We start from the raw sequence: 21,050 nt of genomic DNA, 5'->3' as shown, positions 1-21,050 counted from the left end.
AAACTGTTTGTAAATCTGGAGATTAATCCCTTATCAGTTCAGTTCAGTTCAGTCGCTCAGTAGTGTCCAACTCTTTGCGACCCCATGAATTGCAGCATGGCAGGCCTCCCTGTTCATTACCAACCCCCGGAGTACACCCAAACTCATGTCCATTGAGTTGGTGAGGCCATCCAGCCATCTCATCCTCTGTCGTTCTGTTCTCCTCCTGCCCCCAATCCCTCCCAGCATCAGAGTCTTTTCCAATGAGTCAACTCTTCGCATGAGGTGGCCAAAGTACTGGAGTTTCAGCTTCAGCATCAGTCCTTCCAATGAACACCCAGGGCTGATCTCCTTTAGAATGGACTGGTTGGATCTCCTTGCAGTCCAAGGGACTCTCAAGAGTCTTCTCCAACATCACAGTTCAAAAGCATCAATTCTTCGGTGCTCAGCTTTCTTCACAATCCAACTCTCATATCCATACATGACCACTGGAAAAACCATAGCCTTGACTGGACAGACCTTTGTTGGCAAAGTAATGTCTCTGCTTTTTAATATGCTGTCTAGGTTGGTCATAACTTTCCTTCCAAGGAGTAAGCATCTTTTAATTTCATGGCTGCAATCACCATCTGCAGTGATTTCGGAGCCCAGAAAAATAAAGTCTGACACTGTTTCCACTGTTTCCCCATCTATTTCCCATGAAGTGATGGGACTAGATGCCATGATCTTCGTTTTCTGAATGCTGAGCTTTAAGCCAACTTTTTCACTCTCCTCTTTAATTATCATCAAGAGGCTCTTTAGTTCTTCTTCACTTTCTGCCATAAGGGTGGTGTCATCTGCATATCTGAGGTTATTGATATTTCTTCTGGCAATCTTGATTCCAGCTTGTGCTTCTTCCAGCCCAGCGTTTCTCATGATGTACTCTGCATAGAAGTTAAATAAGCAGGGTGACAATATACAGTCTTGATGTACTCCTTTTCCTATTTGGAACCAGTCTGTTGTTCCATGTCCAGTTCTAACTGTTGCTTCCTGACCTGCATACAGGTTTCTTAAAAGGCAGGTCAGGTGGTCTGGTATTCCCATCTCTTTCAGAATTTCCCACAGTTTATTGTGATCCACATAGTCAAAGGCTTTGGCATAGTCAATAAAGCAGAAATAGATGTTTTCCTGGAACTCTCTTGATTTTTTGATGATCCAGCGGATGTTGGCAATTTGATCTCTGGTTCCTCTGCCTTTTATAAAACCAGGTTGAACATCTGGAAGTTCACGGTTCATGTATTGCTGAAGCCTGGCTTGGAGAATTTTGAGCATTACTTTACTAGCGTGTGAGATGAGTGCAATTGTGTGGTAGTTTGAACATTCTTTGGCATTGCCTTTCTTTGGGATTGGAATGAAAACTGACCTTTTCCAATCCTGTGGCCACTGCTGAGTTTTCCATACTTGCTGGCATATTGAGTGCAACACTTTCACAGCATCATCTTTCAGGATTTGAAATAGCTCCACTGGAATTCCATCACCTCCACTAGCTTTGTTCGTAGTGATGCTTCCTAAGGCCCACTTGACTGCACATTTCAGGATGTCTGGCTCTAGGTGAGCGATCACACCATCGTGATTATCTCAGTCACATCAATTGCAAATATTTTTTCCCAATCTGTGGGTTGTCTTTTCATTTTGTTTATTGTTTCCTTTGCTGTGCAAAAGCTTTTGAGTTTAAGTAGGTCCCATTTTATTCCCATTATTCTGGGGAATGGATTGAAAAAGATACTGCTGTGATTTATGCCAGAGAGTGTTCTGCCTATGCTTTCCTCTAGGAGTTTTACAGTGTCTGATCTCATATTTAGGTCTTTAATCCATTTTGAGATTATCTTTGTATATGTTCTATACATATACAAAATGATCTAACTTCATTTTTAAAATATGTATTGTCCAATTTTCCCAGTACCACTTGTTTAAAAGACTGTCTTTCCAACATACTTCATCATCAATTAATTGACCATAGGTGAATGGGGTTATTTCTGCATTTTCTGTCCTGTTCCATTGATCTATATTTCTAGTTTTGGGCCAGTACCATACTGTTTTGATGACTGTAGCTTTGTAGTATATCCAGGGAGCCTGATTCCTCCAGCTCCATTTTTTAAGCTTGCTTTGGCTATTTGGGATATTTTTTGCCTCCATACAAATTTTGAGATTTTTTTGTTCTAGTTCTGTGAAAAATGCTATAGGTAATTTGATAGGGATTGTGCTGAATCTGTAGATTGCCTTGGGTACTATAGTCATTTTGACAATATTGATTCTTGCAGTCCAAAAATATGGTGTATCTTCCCATCTGTTTATGACTTATTTGATTTCTTCCATCAGTATCTTACAGTTTTCAGAGTACAGGTTTTTTGTATCCTTAGGTAGATTTATCCCCAGGTATTTTATTCTTTTTGATGCAATGGTAAATGGAACTGCTTCCTGAATTTCTCTTTCTGATCTTTCATTGTTCGTGTAGATAAATGCAACAGATTTCTGTGTATTAATTTTATAACCTGCAAATTTACCAAATTCATTGATGAGTTTTATTAGTTTTCTGGTAGCACCTTTAGGATCTATACAGTATCATGTCATCTGCAAATAGTGATACTTTAACTTCTTCTTTTCCAATTTAGATTCCCCTTACTTTTTCTTTTCTGATTGCTATAGCTAGGACTTCCAAAACTATGTTGAATAAAATAGGTGAGAGTGGACATCCTGGTCTTATTCCTGATCTTAGAGGGAATGCTGTCAGTTTTTCACTATTGAGTATGATGCTAGCTGTAGGTTTGTAGAATATGGTCTTTATTATGTTGATTTATGTACCCTCTATGCCCACTTTCTGGAGAGTTTTTTTTAATCATAAATGGGTGCTGAATTTTATCAAAAGCTTTTTCAGCATCTACTGAGATGATCATATAGTTTTTATTCTTCAATTTGTTGATGTGGTATATTACCTTGATTGATTTGTGGATGTTGGAAAATGCTTGCATCACTGGGATGAATCCCACTTGATCATAGTGTAAGATCTTTTCAATGTATTGTGGGATACAGATTGCTAGTAGTTTGTTGAGGATTTTTGCATCTATGTTCATCAGTGATACTGGATTATAATGTGTGTGTGTGTGTGTGTGTGTGTGCTATCTTTGTCTGGTTTTGGTATCAGAGTGATGGTGGCCTCATAAAATGAGCTGGGGAGTTTTCCTTCCTCTGCGATCTTTTAAAACAGTTTCAGAAGGAGAGGTGTTAGCTCTTCTCTAAACATTTGATAAAATTTGCCTGTGAAGCTGTCAGGGCCCGGACTTTTGTTTGTTGGGAGGTTTTTAATAACAGTTTCAATTTCAGTGCTTGTGACCGGTCTGTTCATGTTTTCTATTTCATCTTGGTTCAGTTTAAGGAGACTGTACCTTTCTGAGAACTTGGGCATTTCTTCTAGGTTGTCCATTTCACTGGCATACAATTGTTGATAGTAGTCTCTTATGATCCTTGGTATTTCTATGGAGTCAGTTGTAACTTCTCCTTTTTCATTTCTAATTTAATTGATTTGAATCCTTCCTTTTTTTTTCTCTTGGTTTCTGGCTAAAGGTTTATCAATTTTGCTTATCTTTTCAAAGAATAAGCTTTTAGTTTCATTGATCTTTGAGATTTTTCTTTGTCTCTATTTCATTCATTTCTGCTCTGATTTTTATGATTTCCTTCTGTTAATCGTAGGTTTGTTTTTTCTTCTTTCTCTAATTGTTTTAGGTATAAGGTTAGGTTGTTTGAGGTTTTTCTTGTTTCTTGAGGTAACTGTGTATTGCCATAAACTTTCCACTTAAAACTGCTTTGGCTGCATCCCATAAGTTTTGGACCATTGTGCTTTCCTTTTCATTTGTCTCTAAGTTTTTTCTTTTTAATTTCCTCTTTGAGTTTTTCAGTGATCCAATGGTTTCTGAGTAGCATATTGTTTAGCTGCCACGTATTTATGTTTTTTAGAGTATTTTTTTGTGATTTATTTCTAATCGCAGAGCTTTGTGACAGAAAAAATGATATAATTTCGATTTTCTTGAATTTGCCAAGACTTGCCTTGTGGCCCAGCATGTGGTCAATCCTGGAGAATGTTCCATGTGCACTTGAGAAGAATGTAAAGTCTGCCACTTTTGGTTGAAACGCTCTATAAATATCAATTAAATCCAACTGATCTAAACTGTCATTTAAGGTCCATGCTCCTTATTAATTTTCTGTCTAGAGAAAGTGGGGTATTAAAGTCCCCCACTATTATTCTGTTACTGTCGATTTCTCTGTTTATAGTTTTTAGTATTTGCCTTACATACTGAGGTACTGCATATATAATTGTTGTATCTTCTTCTCAGATTGAACACTTGATCATTATCAAGTGTCCTTATTTGTCTCTTATAACAGTCTTTGCTTTAAAGTCTATTTTGTGTGATGTATTGTTACTCCAGCTTTCTTATGAATTCACTGTGTGTGGAATACCTTCTACCATCCTCTTACATTCAGTCTGTAAGTCTGAGGTGGGTCTCTTGTAGACAACACATCTATGGGTCTTGTTTCTGTATCTACCCAGCCAGTCTATGTCTTTTGGTTGGTGTCTTTAATCCATTTATATTTAAGGCAATTATTAAGGCAATATGTATGATCCCAGAGGTCTCTTAGGCTGTCTTCATTTCTTTTCATTCTTTTTTCTACATTCTGTTTTGCAGCAGTGATTTCCACCATTCTATCTTCCGAGTCATTAATCCGTTCTTTTGCCTCAGTTATTCTGCTATTAATTCCTTCTAGTATATTGTTCATCTCTGTTTGTTTGTTCTTTTGTTTTTCTAGGCCTTTGGTAAACATTTATTTCATCTTCTCAATCTTTGCCCACCATTCTTTTTCCGACATCCTGGATCATCATCATTATAATTATTCTGAATTCTTTTTAAGAATTTTCAGAATTATTCTGAATTCATTTAAGACCAATAAGTCAATATATTGAGATAAAAAAAATCCTTGAGAAATATAATTTACCAAAATTGACTGAAAAAGAAATAAAATGTAGCATTCCCACTAATACTATAACTTCTAAATCTAATCATAATCAAATTGAAGACCAGATTGAAGACTGGTCTAAAAATTACTGGCTAAAGTTGTGAAAGATGAAGAAAATGAAAGGAAGAAGGAAGATTAAGTGAGTCTGAAGAGTTTAAAGGGATGTGATAACTGATTGCAATGTGTGACCCTGAGATTGATCCTGGAAAAGGTTGTCACACAGAGTGTTATTAAGACAACTGACCAGATTTAAAAATGAATCATGTAGTAGGTATCAGTATTTCAGTACAGTTCAGTTACTCAGTCGTGTCTGACTCTTTGCGACCCCATGGACTGCAGCATGCTAGGCCTCCCTGTCCATCACCAACTCCCAGAGATTGCTCAAACTCATGTCTATCGAACTGGTGATGCCATCCAATCATCTCATCTTATCTTCTGTTGTCCCCTTCTCTTCCTATCTTCAATCTTTCCCAGTATCAGGGTCTTTTCCAGTGACTCAGTTCTTCGCACCAGGTGGTCAAAATATTGGAGTTTCAGCTTCAGCATTAGTCCTTCCAATGAATATTCAGGACTGATTTCCTTTAGGATTGACTCCTTGCAGTCCAGGGACTCTCAAGAGTCTTCTCCAACAATACAGTTCAAAAGTATCAATTCTTCAGTGCTCAGCTTTCTTTATAGTCCAACTCTCACATCCATACATGACTCCTGGAAAAACCATAGCTTTGACTTGATGGACCTTTGTTGGCAAAGTAATGTCTCTGCTTTTTAATATGCTGTCTTTAACAGGTTGGTCTAGCCTTTCTTCTAAGGAGCAAGCGTCTTTTAATTTCATGGCTGCAGTCAGAATCTGCAGTGATTTTGGAGCCCCCCAAAATAAAGTCTCTCACTGTTTCCCCATCTATTTGCCATGAAGTGATGGGACTGGATACCATGATCTTAGCTTTCTGAATGCTGAGTTTTAAGCCAGCTTTTTCACTCTCCTCTTTCACTTTCAAGAGGTTCTTTAGTTCTTCTATTTCTAACATAAGGGTGGTGTCATCTGCGTATATGAGATTATTCATATTTCTCTCAGCAATCTTAATGCCAGCTTGTGCTTCATCCAGCCCAGCATTTTACATGATGTACTATGCATATAAGTTAAATAAGCAGGGTAACAATATACAGCCTTGACATCCTCCTTTCCCAATTTGGAACCAGTCTGTTGTTCCATGTCCGGTTCTAACTGTTGCTTCTTGACCTGCATATGGGTATCTCAGGAGGCAGGTAAGGTGGTCTGGTATTTCCATCCCTTTAAGAATTTTCCATAGTTTGTTGTGATCCACACACATTAAAGGCTTTGGTGTAATCAATAAAGCAGAAGTAGATGTTTTTCTGGTATTCTCTTGCTTTTTCAATGATCCAGCAGATGTTGGCAATTTGATCTCTGGTTTCTCTGCCTTTTCTAAATCCAGCTTGAATATCTGGAAGTTCACGGTTCACTTACTGTTGAAGCCTGGCTTGGAGAATTTTGAGCATTACTTTGCTAGAGTGTGAGATGAGTGTAATTGTGCGGTAGTTTGAAAATTCTTTGGCATTGCTTTTCTTTGGGATTGGAATGAAAACTGACCTTTTCCAGTCCTGTGGCCACTGCTGACTTTTCCAAATTTGCTGGCATATTGAGTGTAGCACTTTAACAGCATCATCTTGTAGGATGTGAAACAGCTCAACTGGAATTCCATCACCTCCACTAGCTTTGTTCGTAGTGATGCTTCCTAAGGCCCACTTGACTTTGCGTTCAAGGATGTCTAGCTCTAGGTGAGTGATCACACTGTCATGGTTATTTGGGTCATTTAAGATCTTTTTTGTACAGTTCTTTTGTGTACTCTTGCCACCTCTTCTTAATCTCTTCTGCTTCTGTTAGGCCCCTGCCTTTAGGTTTCTGCCCTTTATTGTGCCCATCTTTGCAAGAAAATTTCCCTTGGTATCTCTAATTTTCTTGAAGAGATCTCTAGTCCTTCCCTTTCTATTGTTTTCCTCTATTTCTTTGCACTGATCACTGAGGAAGGCTTTTTTATCTCTCCTTGCTATTATTTGAAACTCTGCATTCAAGTGGGTTTATTTTTCCTTTTCTCCTTTGCCTTTAGCTTCAGTATTAGATGTCTTAAAGTTGATCACTGTACTGTGGTTACGTAAGAGGATATCTTTGTTCTTAGTCAATATGCCCTGAAGTATTTAAGGAAAAACGAGTATAATGTCTGTAACTATCAAATGGCCCAGAAAAAAAAATATGTGTGTGAGTATATTTATATGGGTGCTGTGCTGTGCTTAGTTGCTCAGTCGTGTCTGACTCTTTGGGACCCCATAGACTGTACCCCGCCAGCTCCTTTGTCCATGGGGATTCTCTATGGAAGAATACTGGAGTGGGTTGCCATGCCCTCCTCCAGGGGGATCTTCCCAGCCCAGGGATTGAACCCAGGTCTTCCACATTGCAGGTGGATTCTTTACCACCTGGGTCACCAAGGAAGCTCCAGAATACTGGAGTGGGTAGTCTATCCCTTCTCCAGGGGAATTTCCCGACCCAGGAATCTAACTGGGGTCTCCAGAATTACGGGAGGATTCTTTACCAGTTGAGCAACTGGGAATGTGTATCTATTGACAAAAAGAAGGAATGATGAAGCAAATGTGCCAAAATGGTAACTTGTGATTCTGACAAAGACAATATGGGAGTAAGCTGTACTACTTCTATAATACTTCTGATAGTTCTCTTCTATATTTTAGAAACTTTATGATTTTGCCTTTCATGTCTGTTTTTAGTCCATCTGGAACTGAATTTTATATAATTCAGTTATATAATACCCAATTGTCCCAATATCATTTACTGATAATGTCACATCTTCCTTGCTGATCTGTACATATTATGTCCAAATACAGGTGTGTCTCTGTCTGGCTTTTCTCTTGCGTTCCATCGACAAATTAAGACCTCTACTTCATCAAAAGACAGCATGAACATAGTGGAAAAAACCATGAAATGAGGAAAGATTTATAAAACATTTAACAAAGATCAGTACTTAGAATACACAGAAAACTATTATAAATCAAGAAGAAAAAGAAAACTAATCTGATAGAAAATGGGCAGCCAGTTTGGACAGGTACTTCACAAACAGGAAATCTACACAGCCAACAGTCATACAAAATGGTGCTCAACTATTACCAAGTCATCAAAAAATACATATAAAACTAAAATGATATACCATTTTACATCCATCTTGCAAAAGTTTAAAAGTCTGCCAATATCAAGAACTGGGGAGGAGGTGGACTAAGAACTTTACTATGGTGCTTGTGGGAGTGAAAATCAGCACCACTTTGGAAACCAGGGTAGCATTATATAATAGAATTGACGTTATTTATACCCTATGACACAGTAATCTCTTTCATAGGTAAATACATCACAGAAACTGTTACGACAGGAAATATTCACAGCAGCTTGGTTTACAGTAGCTACAAATCTGAAATAATCCACTTATCAACAGTAAAATGGACAAATTGTAGGTATATTCAAATGGAAATACATTATAGCAATGAAAATGAGTAAGCTACAGCTACTAACAACAACAACAAAAATAGATTAATCTCCAAAACAAAATCTCAACTGAAAGAAGCAATATACAAAAGAATACATACTGTATGAATTCATTTATGTAGAATTCAGTAATATAGACTGAATAACTAAAAGAGAAAGAAGGAACTTCCTGAGAAAGATGGTGATTCCTTGTAAATGTCATAAAGGGGTAGAAATTGGAACAAATACATAGAACATGTCTGTGGTATTGACAATATTCTATTTCTTGATCTGGGTGATTGTTAAAAGGGTAGGTACTTTTAACCACTTGTTAAAATGTGCACGTTTTATGAACTTTTCTGATTTTAATTATATACTGTGCTTTATGTAGTAGCTCAGATGGTAAAGAACCCATCTGCCAATGCAGGAGAGCCCAGTTTGATCCCTGGGTTGGGAAGATCCCTTGGAGAAAGGAATGGCAACCCACTCCAGTGTTCCTGCCTAGGGAATTCCATGGAGGGACCATGGGTTCACAAAGTGTTGGACACAACTGAGCGACTACCACTTTCATTTGTGCTTTATAGTTAAGAAAAGAAAAACTAGAAAAGAAAATAAAATACACATGATGTTTTGTGTAACTAATTCAGGAAAATTAGTGTGCATACAGAGTACATAAGGAGATAAAGCTGAAAAGACAGAGATTTAACATCTCGAAGCCTCTTGACACAATAAAATTGTACAAAATTTTCTGCATAGTGTCCGTACCAGACCTATAACAACCTCCATGTCTAGATTACTCCCCCGAGCCTGCAAAGTTCATAATATATCTCTCTAAATGAGGTGAAGGAAGGAGAGAGGAAAGGAGGGAGTATGAGGTTTGGAGAGAGATATTCTGTCTATTCTGAGATGGCTTTTTAGTTCTGGTTTCTTTTTCTTAAGAGATCTAGTGATAATTCCTGTTCCTGGATTCCAAGAACTATCCTTTATTGTGTATTTTATTTCATACAGGTGGTGTCTCTTAGTTGCAAGGGTTGTAACTGAGATAGGTCATATACTCAACTGTATTCTTCTATTATTAACTTTAGGAATCAAACAATAACACAATGATAGATGTCTCTTTTCTCATTTATGAACATAATAGATAAAAATCAGAATTTTTATTCATAAGAAATTTCTAAATATAAATGACAATACTCATTAAAATGCTCTACAATCACTTATTTTTATAACTTACCCTCAGAGTATGGTGCTCTTGTGCTAGTAATAGTCTTAGTTCCTCATGTAGTGTTATAACTTCCAGAAATTGTCCCCATAAAGCCATTAAAAGTGAGCAAAGTTGTGCAAGATTCATATTTATAAGTTCTGCCAGTTCATCAGGATTTTCTATTTTCTGAAATGACAAGAAAAAAAAAAACTGCTCTCTGAGAATTACCATAACACGTATATTACTGAAAGTATTAATACAAAGGCAAATTTTTTAGTTTTAAAATATGTACATCTGTGCACACTTGCACGTGTGTGTAGAGAGAGACCAACTATCCCATGGCTTTTTTCCTATCTTGGTAGTCACTCTAGCATTTTCGACAATTTAACCAATATTTCAATTTCTGAAATAATATCAGATATAGTCTAAAGTTACAAATCAGGATTCTATACAACATGATCAAATTCAAACACTAAAACTAGGAATTTTAAGCAAAACAAATCATGATCAAAGTTATAAAATTTTTGAAAGACTGTGAAATCTTAAAATATGATTTATTTTCAATCAGTTAAGTAATTTAAAGGTCACATGCTCCTCAGAAAGGATTGAGATTCTCTCTAAAGCAGCTCTTCCTTCACATCTCTGCTCTTAGATTTTATTTTGCTCACAGAAACCCTTTCCCAGAGTTGTCAAACACTTCTTTCTTCTTTTCTAACAATTCATGCATCCAGTATTTATTGAGCACATTTTACATGCTAGGGGGCTACATTCTACAGACACCAAGATTAATATGAAAAGATCACAGTCTAATGAGGAGAGAAAAGTGGGTAAACAAATATATATCTATTATATGTATATATATATATTATGAATGTTTGAATAGTGATATTAAGTTGTTGTTTATTTAAATATTCATCTTAATTGATGACAGAAATTAAGAGTACTGAATGAGATGTAGAATTTTCTTGAAGGCTTTTAGTTTTCTTGAATTGATAAAGAACTTCTGAACAAAGAATAACAAAGACTATAAAGCAGAATGATGTTTCTCATAAGGACGTTTTGTCCACTAAGGCAGCAGTCAGTTTCTACGCAGATAGAATCTTGATGCAAAAATCTGTCTTTAATTATTAGTAACGCTAGGAAATCTACTTTAAATATATACATGGGTGCTGATTTCACTTTCCTGCCATAAAGATGGGGGAAGTCATGTATTCAGATTGAAGTTAACAGCCACTCCCACAGCTCATCTCCACCTGCACACCAACCACCACTATATCTGTGTCTCTCGATTAAGTATCCCTCATGTTTAGACCCAACAACTATTGGACAACTGTGCTTGGACAATTCACCATGTCCCCAATTATACTCATTATACCTGTACCAGTCCCCTTCTAAAAAACAAATGAAACCCCTAAATGTTGCTCATCATATATGATATTCTCGGGTTTCCCTGGTGGCTCAGAGGTTAAAGAGTCCGCCTGCAATGCAGGAGACCTGGATTCGATCCCTGGGTCAGGAAGATTCCCTAGAGAAGGAAATGGCAACCCACTCCAGTATTCTTGCATGGAGAATCCCATGGATGGAGCAGCCTGGTGGACTATAGTCCATGGGGTCGCAAAGAGCCGGACACGACTGAGCGACTTCACTTTCACTTTTGTTTATACAGACTCCTTTTTAAAGTCTGAAATTCAGCAGGCTTTTCTTCCCTGACCCGAACCAAGCTTCCATTTATCTTCTTAACTCAGAGAACATATAAAACAAAAACTCAGCAAAATAAGTAAGAAGGGGAGGGATCATGTCTTATTCACTTGTGTGACTGGTAACCAGTACACAGTAGTCACTCAATAGATGTGTACCAAACGAATAAATGAATGAATGACTGAATAAGGAATTACAGGCTTCAGACAAGGAAAAAGTCCCCAGAAAACAAGGAGAAATTCCGAAAATATTGACAAATTCCAGAATTCTAGAATGGAAGCTAATGAGTCAACAGATGATAAACACTGACTCAACACACAGAGAAATTCTACAGAAGGGTTTTACCTCAGGGATGATGTATAAATATTATTAGAAATAAAGCTGCCAAGATTTTTATGTCTCTTAACACACAGAAGATTAAAATGGAGTATAAATAAGCTGAAACCTGTAGTATGGTTTCAAGAATGAGTTTAATGAAGTTAGGAAAAGAAGACTAGAATAAGTATTTGACAGTAATTAAATAGTACTGTGTAAGGCAAGCAATACTACACCTGGTATAATCTACACACAAGTAAAAATAATTCCCCCCAGAAAGCAAGGCTGTCTAGATACCCTGTATTTATTACCTGTATTTCTCAGGCAGTATGGCATCAAGTTTCTGAGAAAGGACTTTTGGTATTTTCATTATTGGGAAAAGCATCCTATAAACAAATTACTCCTTTGGTTTATATAACTCTTTATGATAAGTGTCAAAATATAAATAATAATTCTTTTTTATATTAAAAAGAAAATTGGAATGAAGTTTGACAAGATTTTTTATATATATAAATGTAGGAATAATAAGACATTTATACTTGTATACTATTTTTTTAAATAAATTCATTATTTTGTTTTATATAGATGTATACCTTTTCATAGCATTCATTGACCTTTTTTGATTGAAAAAAAATAAAGTTCATTTTAGTATACAGTCTTCAATTATTTTCAGTTACAGAGAAGAAAAAACCAGAATCATATTTTTATGCCATTTTCACTGAATAACACAGTATGAGCATTTTCCCATATCACCAAATATTTGTTGAAAGCATCACTTTTAAGGTTGCACAATGTTTTTATGAGTGGCCCATGATTTGTTTAACCAAAGTCTTATTGTTGGGTATTTATTTAGGTTAATGTTTTATAATATCACAGATTACATTATACATGAATTTCTGATTGTTTATTTGGTATAAATTGAGAAGGAATATTTTTTATGGTGTTGGATACATACTGCCAAATTCATCTCTGAAAAAGATCTGCAAGGTATGGGAATCTGTATCTCACCATAACTCAACAAAGATTATACTGTTATTAAAAAAAAAATCACAGTCATGCAGAATACCAGCTGACAGAGGACAGGAGAACCTGACCAGTGGAAAAGAATATATAGAACCACACAAAACTTGGTAGGACAAAGGGACTACCAGGAAAAACAGGAGTGTTAGTACGACTAGACCTGCCCTCAGCAGGTGAGGGAACTGAAGCAAGGGTCCAGTCTGAGTCAGAGAAGAAACATTTAAGGCTGAGAGTGAAACAGCTGATCAGTGGCATCCTAAATGAAACGAGAATCAGACAGTCCTTGCCGCAGCCATACATACCCTGGACAGGGATACTGGTCCCCTGGAAGGTGAAGTAGCTGGGAGCTGGGGTTTAGGGATTGTGGAGCAATCCCAGGGAGAGAGCTGCTGTGGACTGCAGAGAAACAGATTGAGGGGTTGTGAGGGAGGAGATTGTGGTGGGAAATGCCTGTGGAGGAAAGCCAGGCAGCCATGGAAGCAAGGAGATACTGCTGAGTCAGTGTAGGGGGTGGAACCATCACCATAGCCTCTCTCTCCCCACATGCCAGGAACAGCAGCTGAACAATAGAGAGGTGGGCCCATCAAACACCTGATGCACTGAACTACAGATTAGGATCCCACCCAGGGTGCTCCTTTAAGTGCCTGATGCACCAATCCACGGAGCAGGACCACAGCAGGGGGGGCCCCTCTATGTGACTGAATGGGCAGAGCTACGGAGAAAGACTGGCCAAAGAGGTCCTCTGATCGACAGCTACAGGAGGCTCTATAAAAGACTCTGATCAGGCCATAACTCCTGCGGCGGAGGCAGTCTGTGTTCCTGCACACTTGGCGCCGCCAGGGTCCCCGCAAACCAAACAGCTGCGCCACCTTCACACTCAACCCTCATTGGGGCAGAGCTGCCACAGATAAAAGAAGTCTTGCATCTACACATGCAGGGTTGCTTTGGTCGTGTCCAACTATTTGTGACCCTGTGGACTGTAGCCTGCCAGGCTTCTCTCTCAGGGGGTTCTCTCCAGGCATGGATACTGAAGCGTATCAGCCAAATACAGGTTGCCATGCCCTTCTAGAGCACTATATTTCCTGCTTCCCTAGCTGCCAACTTCCCTGAGTACCTGGTGCTGCCAGGGCCCCTGTGACCCAAGCAGCTGCATGATTTCTGCACCTGGTCCTCACTGCGGCAGACCCAATTCCTCCAGAGCAGCCTCAGGAGCAAACCCCAGTGGACAATCCAGTGGCTATCATCAAAAAGTCTACAAACAACAGATGCTGGAGAGGGTATGGAGAAAGGGAACACTCTTGCACTTTTGGTGGGGATGTAAACTGATACAGCTACTATGGGAGAAGGTATGTAGAATCCTTAAAAAAATAGGAATAAAACCACCATATGACCCAGCAATCCCACTCGTAGGCATATACCCTGAGGAAACCAAAACTGAAAAAGACACATGTATCCCATTGATCACTGCAGCACTATTTACAATAGTTAGAACATATAAGCAACCTAGATGTCCATCAACAGATGAACGGATAAAGAAATTGTTGTCCATATACACAATGGAATATTACTCAGCCATAAAAAGGAACGCATTTGAGTCTGTTCTAACGAGGTAGATGAACCTAGAACCTATTGTACAGAGTGAAGTAAGTCAGAAAGAGAAAGATAAATATCATATTCTAACGCATATATACAGAATCTAGAAAAATGGTACTGAAGAATTCATTTACAGGGTACCAGTGGAGAAACAGACATATAGAATAGACTTATGGACACCAGAAGAGGGGAGGAGAGGGTGAGAAGTATGGAAAGAGTAACACGGAAACTTACGTTACCATATGTAAAAGAGATGGCCAACGGGAATTTGCCATATGACTCAGGAAACTCAAACGGGCTCTATATCAACCTAGTGGGGTGGAATGGGGAGGGAGATGGGGGGGAAGTTCAAAAGGGAGAGATATATGTATACCTATGGCTAATTCATGTTGAGGTTTAACAGAAAACAGAATTCTGTAAAGCAATTACCCTTAAATCAAAAAAAAAAATCACAGCCAATCTGATAGGTTAAAAATCATGTCAGAGTATTTAAATTTTTGTTTTATAATTAAAATTTTTTCACATACTTATTAGCATTTTATAACTGGATAACTGGGTGTCTAAGCTATATTAATATTAAAAATGGGATATTACAGGATTTTTTTTGCTGATTTATAAGACCTGTTTAAATATTCCATCTTCTGTCTACTCTATTTACCCTAGTTTATATTACACTTAAATACTGAAATTAAGTATCAGTACATAAAATTCATTAGTAATATCTGAGTACATACGTAGTTTTTAAAACAATATAGATATGGAAATAAAGAACAAATATTTTCCTTTATAGCCTCATTCTTTGTGGTATTCTTTTCTTTATTATTATGTATAGTTCAAATGTGTATGTGTTTGTGTATGTGTCCTTTCAAATATTTTATACGCAATCTAATCACATAAACATGATCAAATATTTACATAGCTTTTCTAACATATACAAATCATATTCATATTTTTCTCCAATTTATTTTTTCAATTAATATATTCTAAAGAGGTTTTCAGCATGAAAACAGTACCCTGCATCATAGAGGAATATGTATTTCTTGAGTTAAAAAATCCATGTCAATGCACAGAGATTCACCTAATTCTTTTAAATGGCTACATGGTAGTTGATAATGCTTTATATTTGTTTGTTGAAATGAACTGGCACTTTTTGTGGGATACATTTCTAAATAAAAACTATTTTGTGGCAGAGCGTGTGAGTGTTTTTGGAACAGATGATGAACTGACCTAAAAAATGTACCATTTCTACCCTCACCAACAGCCTATGCAGACACTAGTTTCCTTACCACCTTACCAACAATGGAGATTAGCAATCACTTTCATTTCTGCAAATTTCATGGTTAAAAAAACCCCACTTTATTGCTTAAATCTGCATCTCCTTGGTGTCACCTAAGCAGCAAACCTGCTATAAGAATTGCATTTTGTACAGCCTCTATGTGTACCCCTTTTTCCCAGGGGTGTTTTGAAACTGATACATAGGAGTTCTTTATTTAGTTTCAGTATCATTTGCCACTTTCAGGTATTGCAAATATTTTCTTTCAGTCTGTTGCTTCCTTTCAATTTTATATTTTATTTTGTTTTAAAGAAGTTTTAAATCATTAATATCATATTGTTTACTGTTACTCTGAAGAAGTTATTTCATATTCCAAGGATAGATTGCTTATATATACATGTATACATATATTTGTCTTACAGATTTTTTTGACATTTAACTCTTCAAGTCCATTTAGAATTTGCTTCTATAACATGTTATTTTACCATACTACTATGTAACTGAATGTTCATGAAATTTTATCATATACTCAAATCTTACACATATTTAACGATTGTTCCAGTGCTATTTAGTTCCACTGATTTGTCTTTGTGTTCTTTTAGAGAAATCCTACTCTATTTCCATTACTGTAGTTTTTATATATAAAAACTACATCCACTTGGGCAAGTCCCTCTATATTATTGTTTTTTTCAAAAATTTTTCTTAGTCATTCTTACCTTTCTTCAAGTGATCTTTAAAATAAGTTTAATTTTAAAGTTTCCAACAGGATTTTGATATAATGCATTAATATTATTAACTTGTGAAAAACCAGGTAGCTGTCAATGATCATTTACCTTTTCATCTGGGAGTATCATATGTTTCTTCACTCAAATTTCCTTTAAGGTCAGTGAATAAGTCAGTAGATTTATATTTATCACAAAAAACTTATTATTTCTAAAATCCTTTGGGACAACTATTATAACAACATTAGTGATTTTTTTTTTTTTTTAAAGAAGACACTTGGCTTACTTAAACCGTGGGGAAAGCTTTTAGAATGGGATATGAAATTGTCTCTTCTACCTATAATTTTAAAAGGAGAAGGTAAATACCTTTTTCAAAAGGGTCAAGTTCTCATTTATATTTACATACAGAAATATATCCCAAAGTCAAATATGTATTTTTGTTTGATTCATGTCTCTGATATCTTCCATTACCATAGCTAAACAACAGTGAAATATACAGGGCTCCTAAAATAGTCAAAACATTTAGTTCCATGGGGAAGAAAAGGAAAAACAAAAATCTATTCAATTTAATTGCAAGAATGAACTGATAGAAAAATAGCCCAAGAGAAATTCATTTCTTGAAATAAAATAAATTTCCATTTCTAAACAATATCATTTTATAAAAGTATGTAAATTTAAGCAATGCTTAAAAATTTTGTCCAGAAAGTCTGAATTAATTAACAGGAGGAAAAAGCACACTTTTGATCAGTTAATTGTCTCTGCTATTTCATTTACATGCAAAATATCCAGAATATCCACGTATCTATGGGCAATTTATCTTTGACAAAGAAGGTAAAAATATACAAAGGAGAAAAGACAGTCTTTTCAATAAGTGGTGCTGGGAAAACCAGTCAGCAATGTGAAAAAGAATGAAATTAGAACACTTCTCAACACCATATACAAAAATAAACTCAAAATAGATTAAAGACCTAAATGTAAGACCAGAAACTATAAACCTTTGAGGAAAACATAGGCAGAACTCTCTTTGACATAAATCACAGCAGGACCCTATAAGACCCACCTCCTAGAGTAATAGAAATAAAAATAAAAGTATACAAATGGGACCTAGCTTTTGCACAATTAAGGAAACTATAAGCAAGGTGAAAAAGACAACCCTCAGAATGGCAGAAAATAATAGCAAATGAAACAAATGACAAAGGGTTAATCTCCAAAATATACGAGCAACTCAAGTGGCTCAATACCACACACACACACACACAAAACCCAATCAAAAAGTCAGCGGAAGACCTAACCAGACATTTCTCTAAAGACATACACATGGGTAATAAACACATGACAAGACGCTCAACATCACATATTATTAGAGAAATGCAAATCAAATCTACAATGAAGTATCACCTCACACCGGTCAGAATGGCCATCATCAAAAAAGTCTACAGACAATAAATGCTGGAGAGGGTGTGGAGAAAAGGGAACCCTCTTATACTGTTGGTGGGAATGCAAATTGATACAGCCACTATGGAGAACAGTATGGGAGATTCCTTTAAAAACTAGGACTACAACTACCATATGATCTAGTAATCCTACTACTGGACATATACCCTGAAGAAACCGTAACTAAAAAAGACACATGTACCCCAGTGTTCATTGCAGCACTATTTACAATAGCTAAATCTGGATGTCCATCGACAGATGAATGGATAAAGAAGTTGTGGTACATGTACACAATGGAATATTGCTCAGCTATAAAAAGGAATGCATTTGAGTCGGTTTTAATGAAGTACATGAACCAAGAGCCTATTATACAGAGTGAAGAGAGTCAAAAAGAGAAAGACAAATACTGTATATTAATACATATATACGGCAAATCCCATGGACAGGGGAGCCTGGTAGGCTGCAGTCCATGGGGTCATTAAGAGTCAGACATGACTGAGTGACTTCACTTTCACTTTTCACTTTCATGCACTGAAGAAGGAAATGGCAACCCACTCCAGTGTTCTTGCCTGGAGAATCCCAGGGACAGGGGAGTCTGGTGGGCTGCCGCCTATGGGGTTGCACAGAGTCGGACACGACTGAAGCGACTTAGCAGCAGCAGCAGCATGGAATCTAGAAAGATGGTACTGATGATTCTATTTGCAGGGCAACAAGGGAGAAGCAGACATAAAGGACAGACTTTTGGACACAGCGAGGGAAGGAGAGGGTGGGATGATTTGCGAAAGTAGCACTGAAACATATACATTGCCATATGTTAAACAAGACAGCCAGTGGGAATTTGCTGTATGACGCAGGGAACCCAAAGCCTGTGCTCTGTGACAACAAGACAGGTGGGGTGGAGAGGAAGGTGGGAAGGAGGTTCAAGAGGAGGGGACACATGTATACCTATGACTGATTTATGCTGATGTATGGCAGAAACCATCACAATATTGCAAAGCAATTATCCTCCAATTAAAAATAAAATAAAATTTAAAAAAAAGATTTTAATCAATAATGATTAGAAAAAAGATAACTTCACACTCAAGTCAAATGTTGTTTGATCAACTAAGCTGTGTTTCTACCTAGAATCAACAATTTTATCTTTGCATTTGAGAAAGGAAAAATAATAATTTATTTTCAATAAAGTATTTAAAAAGGAAACAGAATCCATTCAAATAATTTGGTAATGTGAATTTTAAAAATCCAAATACCTTAACTTCTTCACATAATTCAGTAAGTCGAGCTTCTACATCCATTTCCTCTGAAAGGAGTAAACAGTAATTAAAGTAAGTATTTCAATGTTATATATCTGAAAATTATTTTTGAAATTTTATAAGTAAATTACTTTTAAAAACCTAGGAGATTACAAAAGTTCAAGTCAAAATAATAAAAACATACCTGGAATATAAGCTATTGAATGAAAATGAATGACAAAATCCTTTTCAACAAAAATGTAAGTTTATATCTTAGTTCAATAAATTTAGTTTCCTATGAGGCAGTCTAAAATGAAGGCCATTTTTTTCTATATAATCTTGACTTACATTTAATGTATGCTATAACCATTTACAGAGGGGGGATGCAGATTAACTTACAATTAAAATGGTAATATTTACAAAGGAATACAGAAACCAACAGAATAGAATCAGTTATTTTTTGCAGGGAAAGATTTTGCTAACGCCTAAAATATCACGTTTAGACACACTTACGTTTATCTGAAATCAAACTAAAATGAGTTTTCCTAGGACAACTCTAACAGCATAGTTATCAACACACAAAATTCCATAATCTTGCTGCTAGAGTGACTTTAATTGATCACTGTCACACAAAGACAAGAAAACATTTTTGTGGTATCTTTGAATTCATTCCTCAGCTCACTATCTCATAAGGTATACTAAATATTTACTTCTTGATAAAAGAATGGTAAACATTTAAATTTGATAAAATAAGCAGTTACACTGCCCAGAACAAAACCAAGCTATGATCTGAATAACAAATACTCGACTGATAACTAAAACTAGTAGGACACAGATGTTTTGTAATTCACAAAATATATATAAATAACCACCGATAACTAAAGAAATTTGCTTCAATTTCACAAATCACTTCACTATCAGATAAATCAGTGGCTTCTAATGTTATGTTAAAAAAAAAAAACCTGCGACAGACCCTGTGTTAAAATCATAACTTTCATATGCCAACATCTATTTTCATATCACTCATGATGTTTTCCTGAGATAGAAGAAAATCAGCAAAATTGATCTCAGTAGGTTACATATCCTATTAATTTTTAAAAAATGAGCATAAACTTTGTAGAGTTTGATACACTTTTGTCACCTTTACATACCAGAGCTTAAATGCAGAATCTGGTCTATGCATTATGATTCTTGAGAGTTACTTCAATGCAAACACCTTAAGGGATGCTTAAATGTAAAACTTAACTTCAAAATCTCTGGGTCGAAATGACTTAAAAATAACTTAGGCTTTTAACTGAGTTTAATTTTTTTTAATACCTATATATCTATTTATATAATTTTCTAGAGATTTACATATATTTCTAGAATAACAAAGGTTATTATTTTCTTTTTTTTTTGCCATGTCATGTAGCTTGTGGGATCTCAGTTTTTCAACCAGGTTTTGAACTCAGGCCATGACAGTGAAAGCCCAGAATCTTAGCCAGTAGGCCACCAGGGAACTCCCTACAAACTTTTTTAAGTTGGCTCCTCTTGCTAATCCAAGGTGGCAACCTAGAACACATCCTTCCATATTTTCAAATATACACATATATGAGATCTGCAGTTACTGTTTTATAAAAATGGGCTGTATTTTACAAACTTTCTGCATGAAATCTCTCAGTAGTATTTCATGCAAATCTGATACGCAGCTCTAAAGCACTTTAAAAAAAAATGGCTATATAATATTCCTTGGTGTAGGGACCTCATAATTTTCTTCATAATCTATTCTTTGCTGAATGATGGACATTTATCTGTGTTTTCAGTGTTTTGTCACTAAGAATACTGTGATGAACATGCATGTACAAATACCATTACAAAGTAGTAATCCTTTCTATGGTACAAAAAACTAGTACTCCTTTCTATGAACAACAGTGCAACTGCTAGGTCAAAGGGTAAATGTATCTTAAATTTATTTTCTAAATCTATTTACCCACTCATCTACTCATTCATTCAACAGATA

At 36.2% G+C, this 21,050-nt stretch overlaps 1 protein-coding gene across 10 annotated transcripts in view; it reads right to left on the bottom strand.

Moving 5' to 3' along the window:
• The window catches only part of FAM135A (family with sequence similarity 135 member A), a 154,442-nt gene that overhangs the window by 43,789 nt on the left and 89,603 nt on the right, over positions 1-21,050 (bottom strand). For all 10 annotated transcript variants that reach the window (XM_086316751.1, XM_086316758.1, XM_086316753.1 and 7 more), the window contains 2 exons: positions 19,070-19,119; positions 9,795-9,950 (listed from right to left, as the gene is read on the bottom strand). In XM_086316751.1, the coding sequence (XP_086172877.1) occupies positions 9,795-9,950; positions 19,070-19,119 (206 nt within the window). The remainder of the gene's footprint in view (positions 1-9,794; positions 9,951-19,069; positions 19,120-21,050) is intronic.

The sequence above is a fragment of the Bos grunniens genome, chromosome 9 (assembly GCF_055505025.1).
Source record: "Bos grunniens cultivar Pamir isolate PY7600 chromosome 9, Bosgru_T2T1.0, whole genome shotgun sequence".
NCBI classification, from domain to species: domain Eukaryota; kingdom Metazoa; phylum Chordata; class Mammalia; order Artiodactyla; family Bovidae; genus Bos; species Bos grunniens.
Note: the sequence above shows the minus strand (reverse complement) of the source record. Positions and strands in the feature narration are given on the sequence as shown.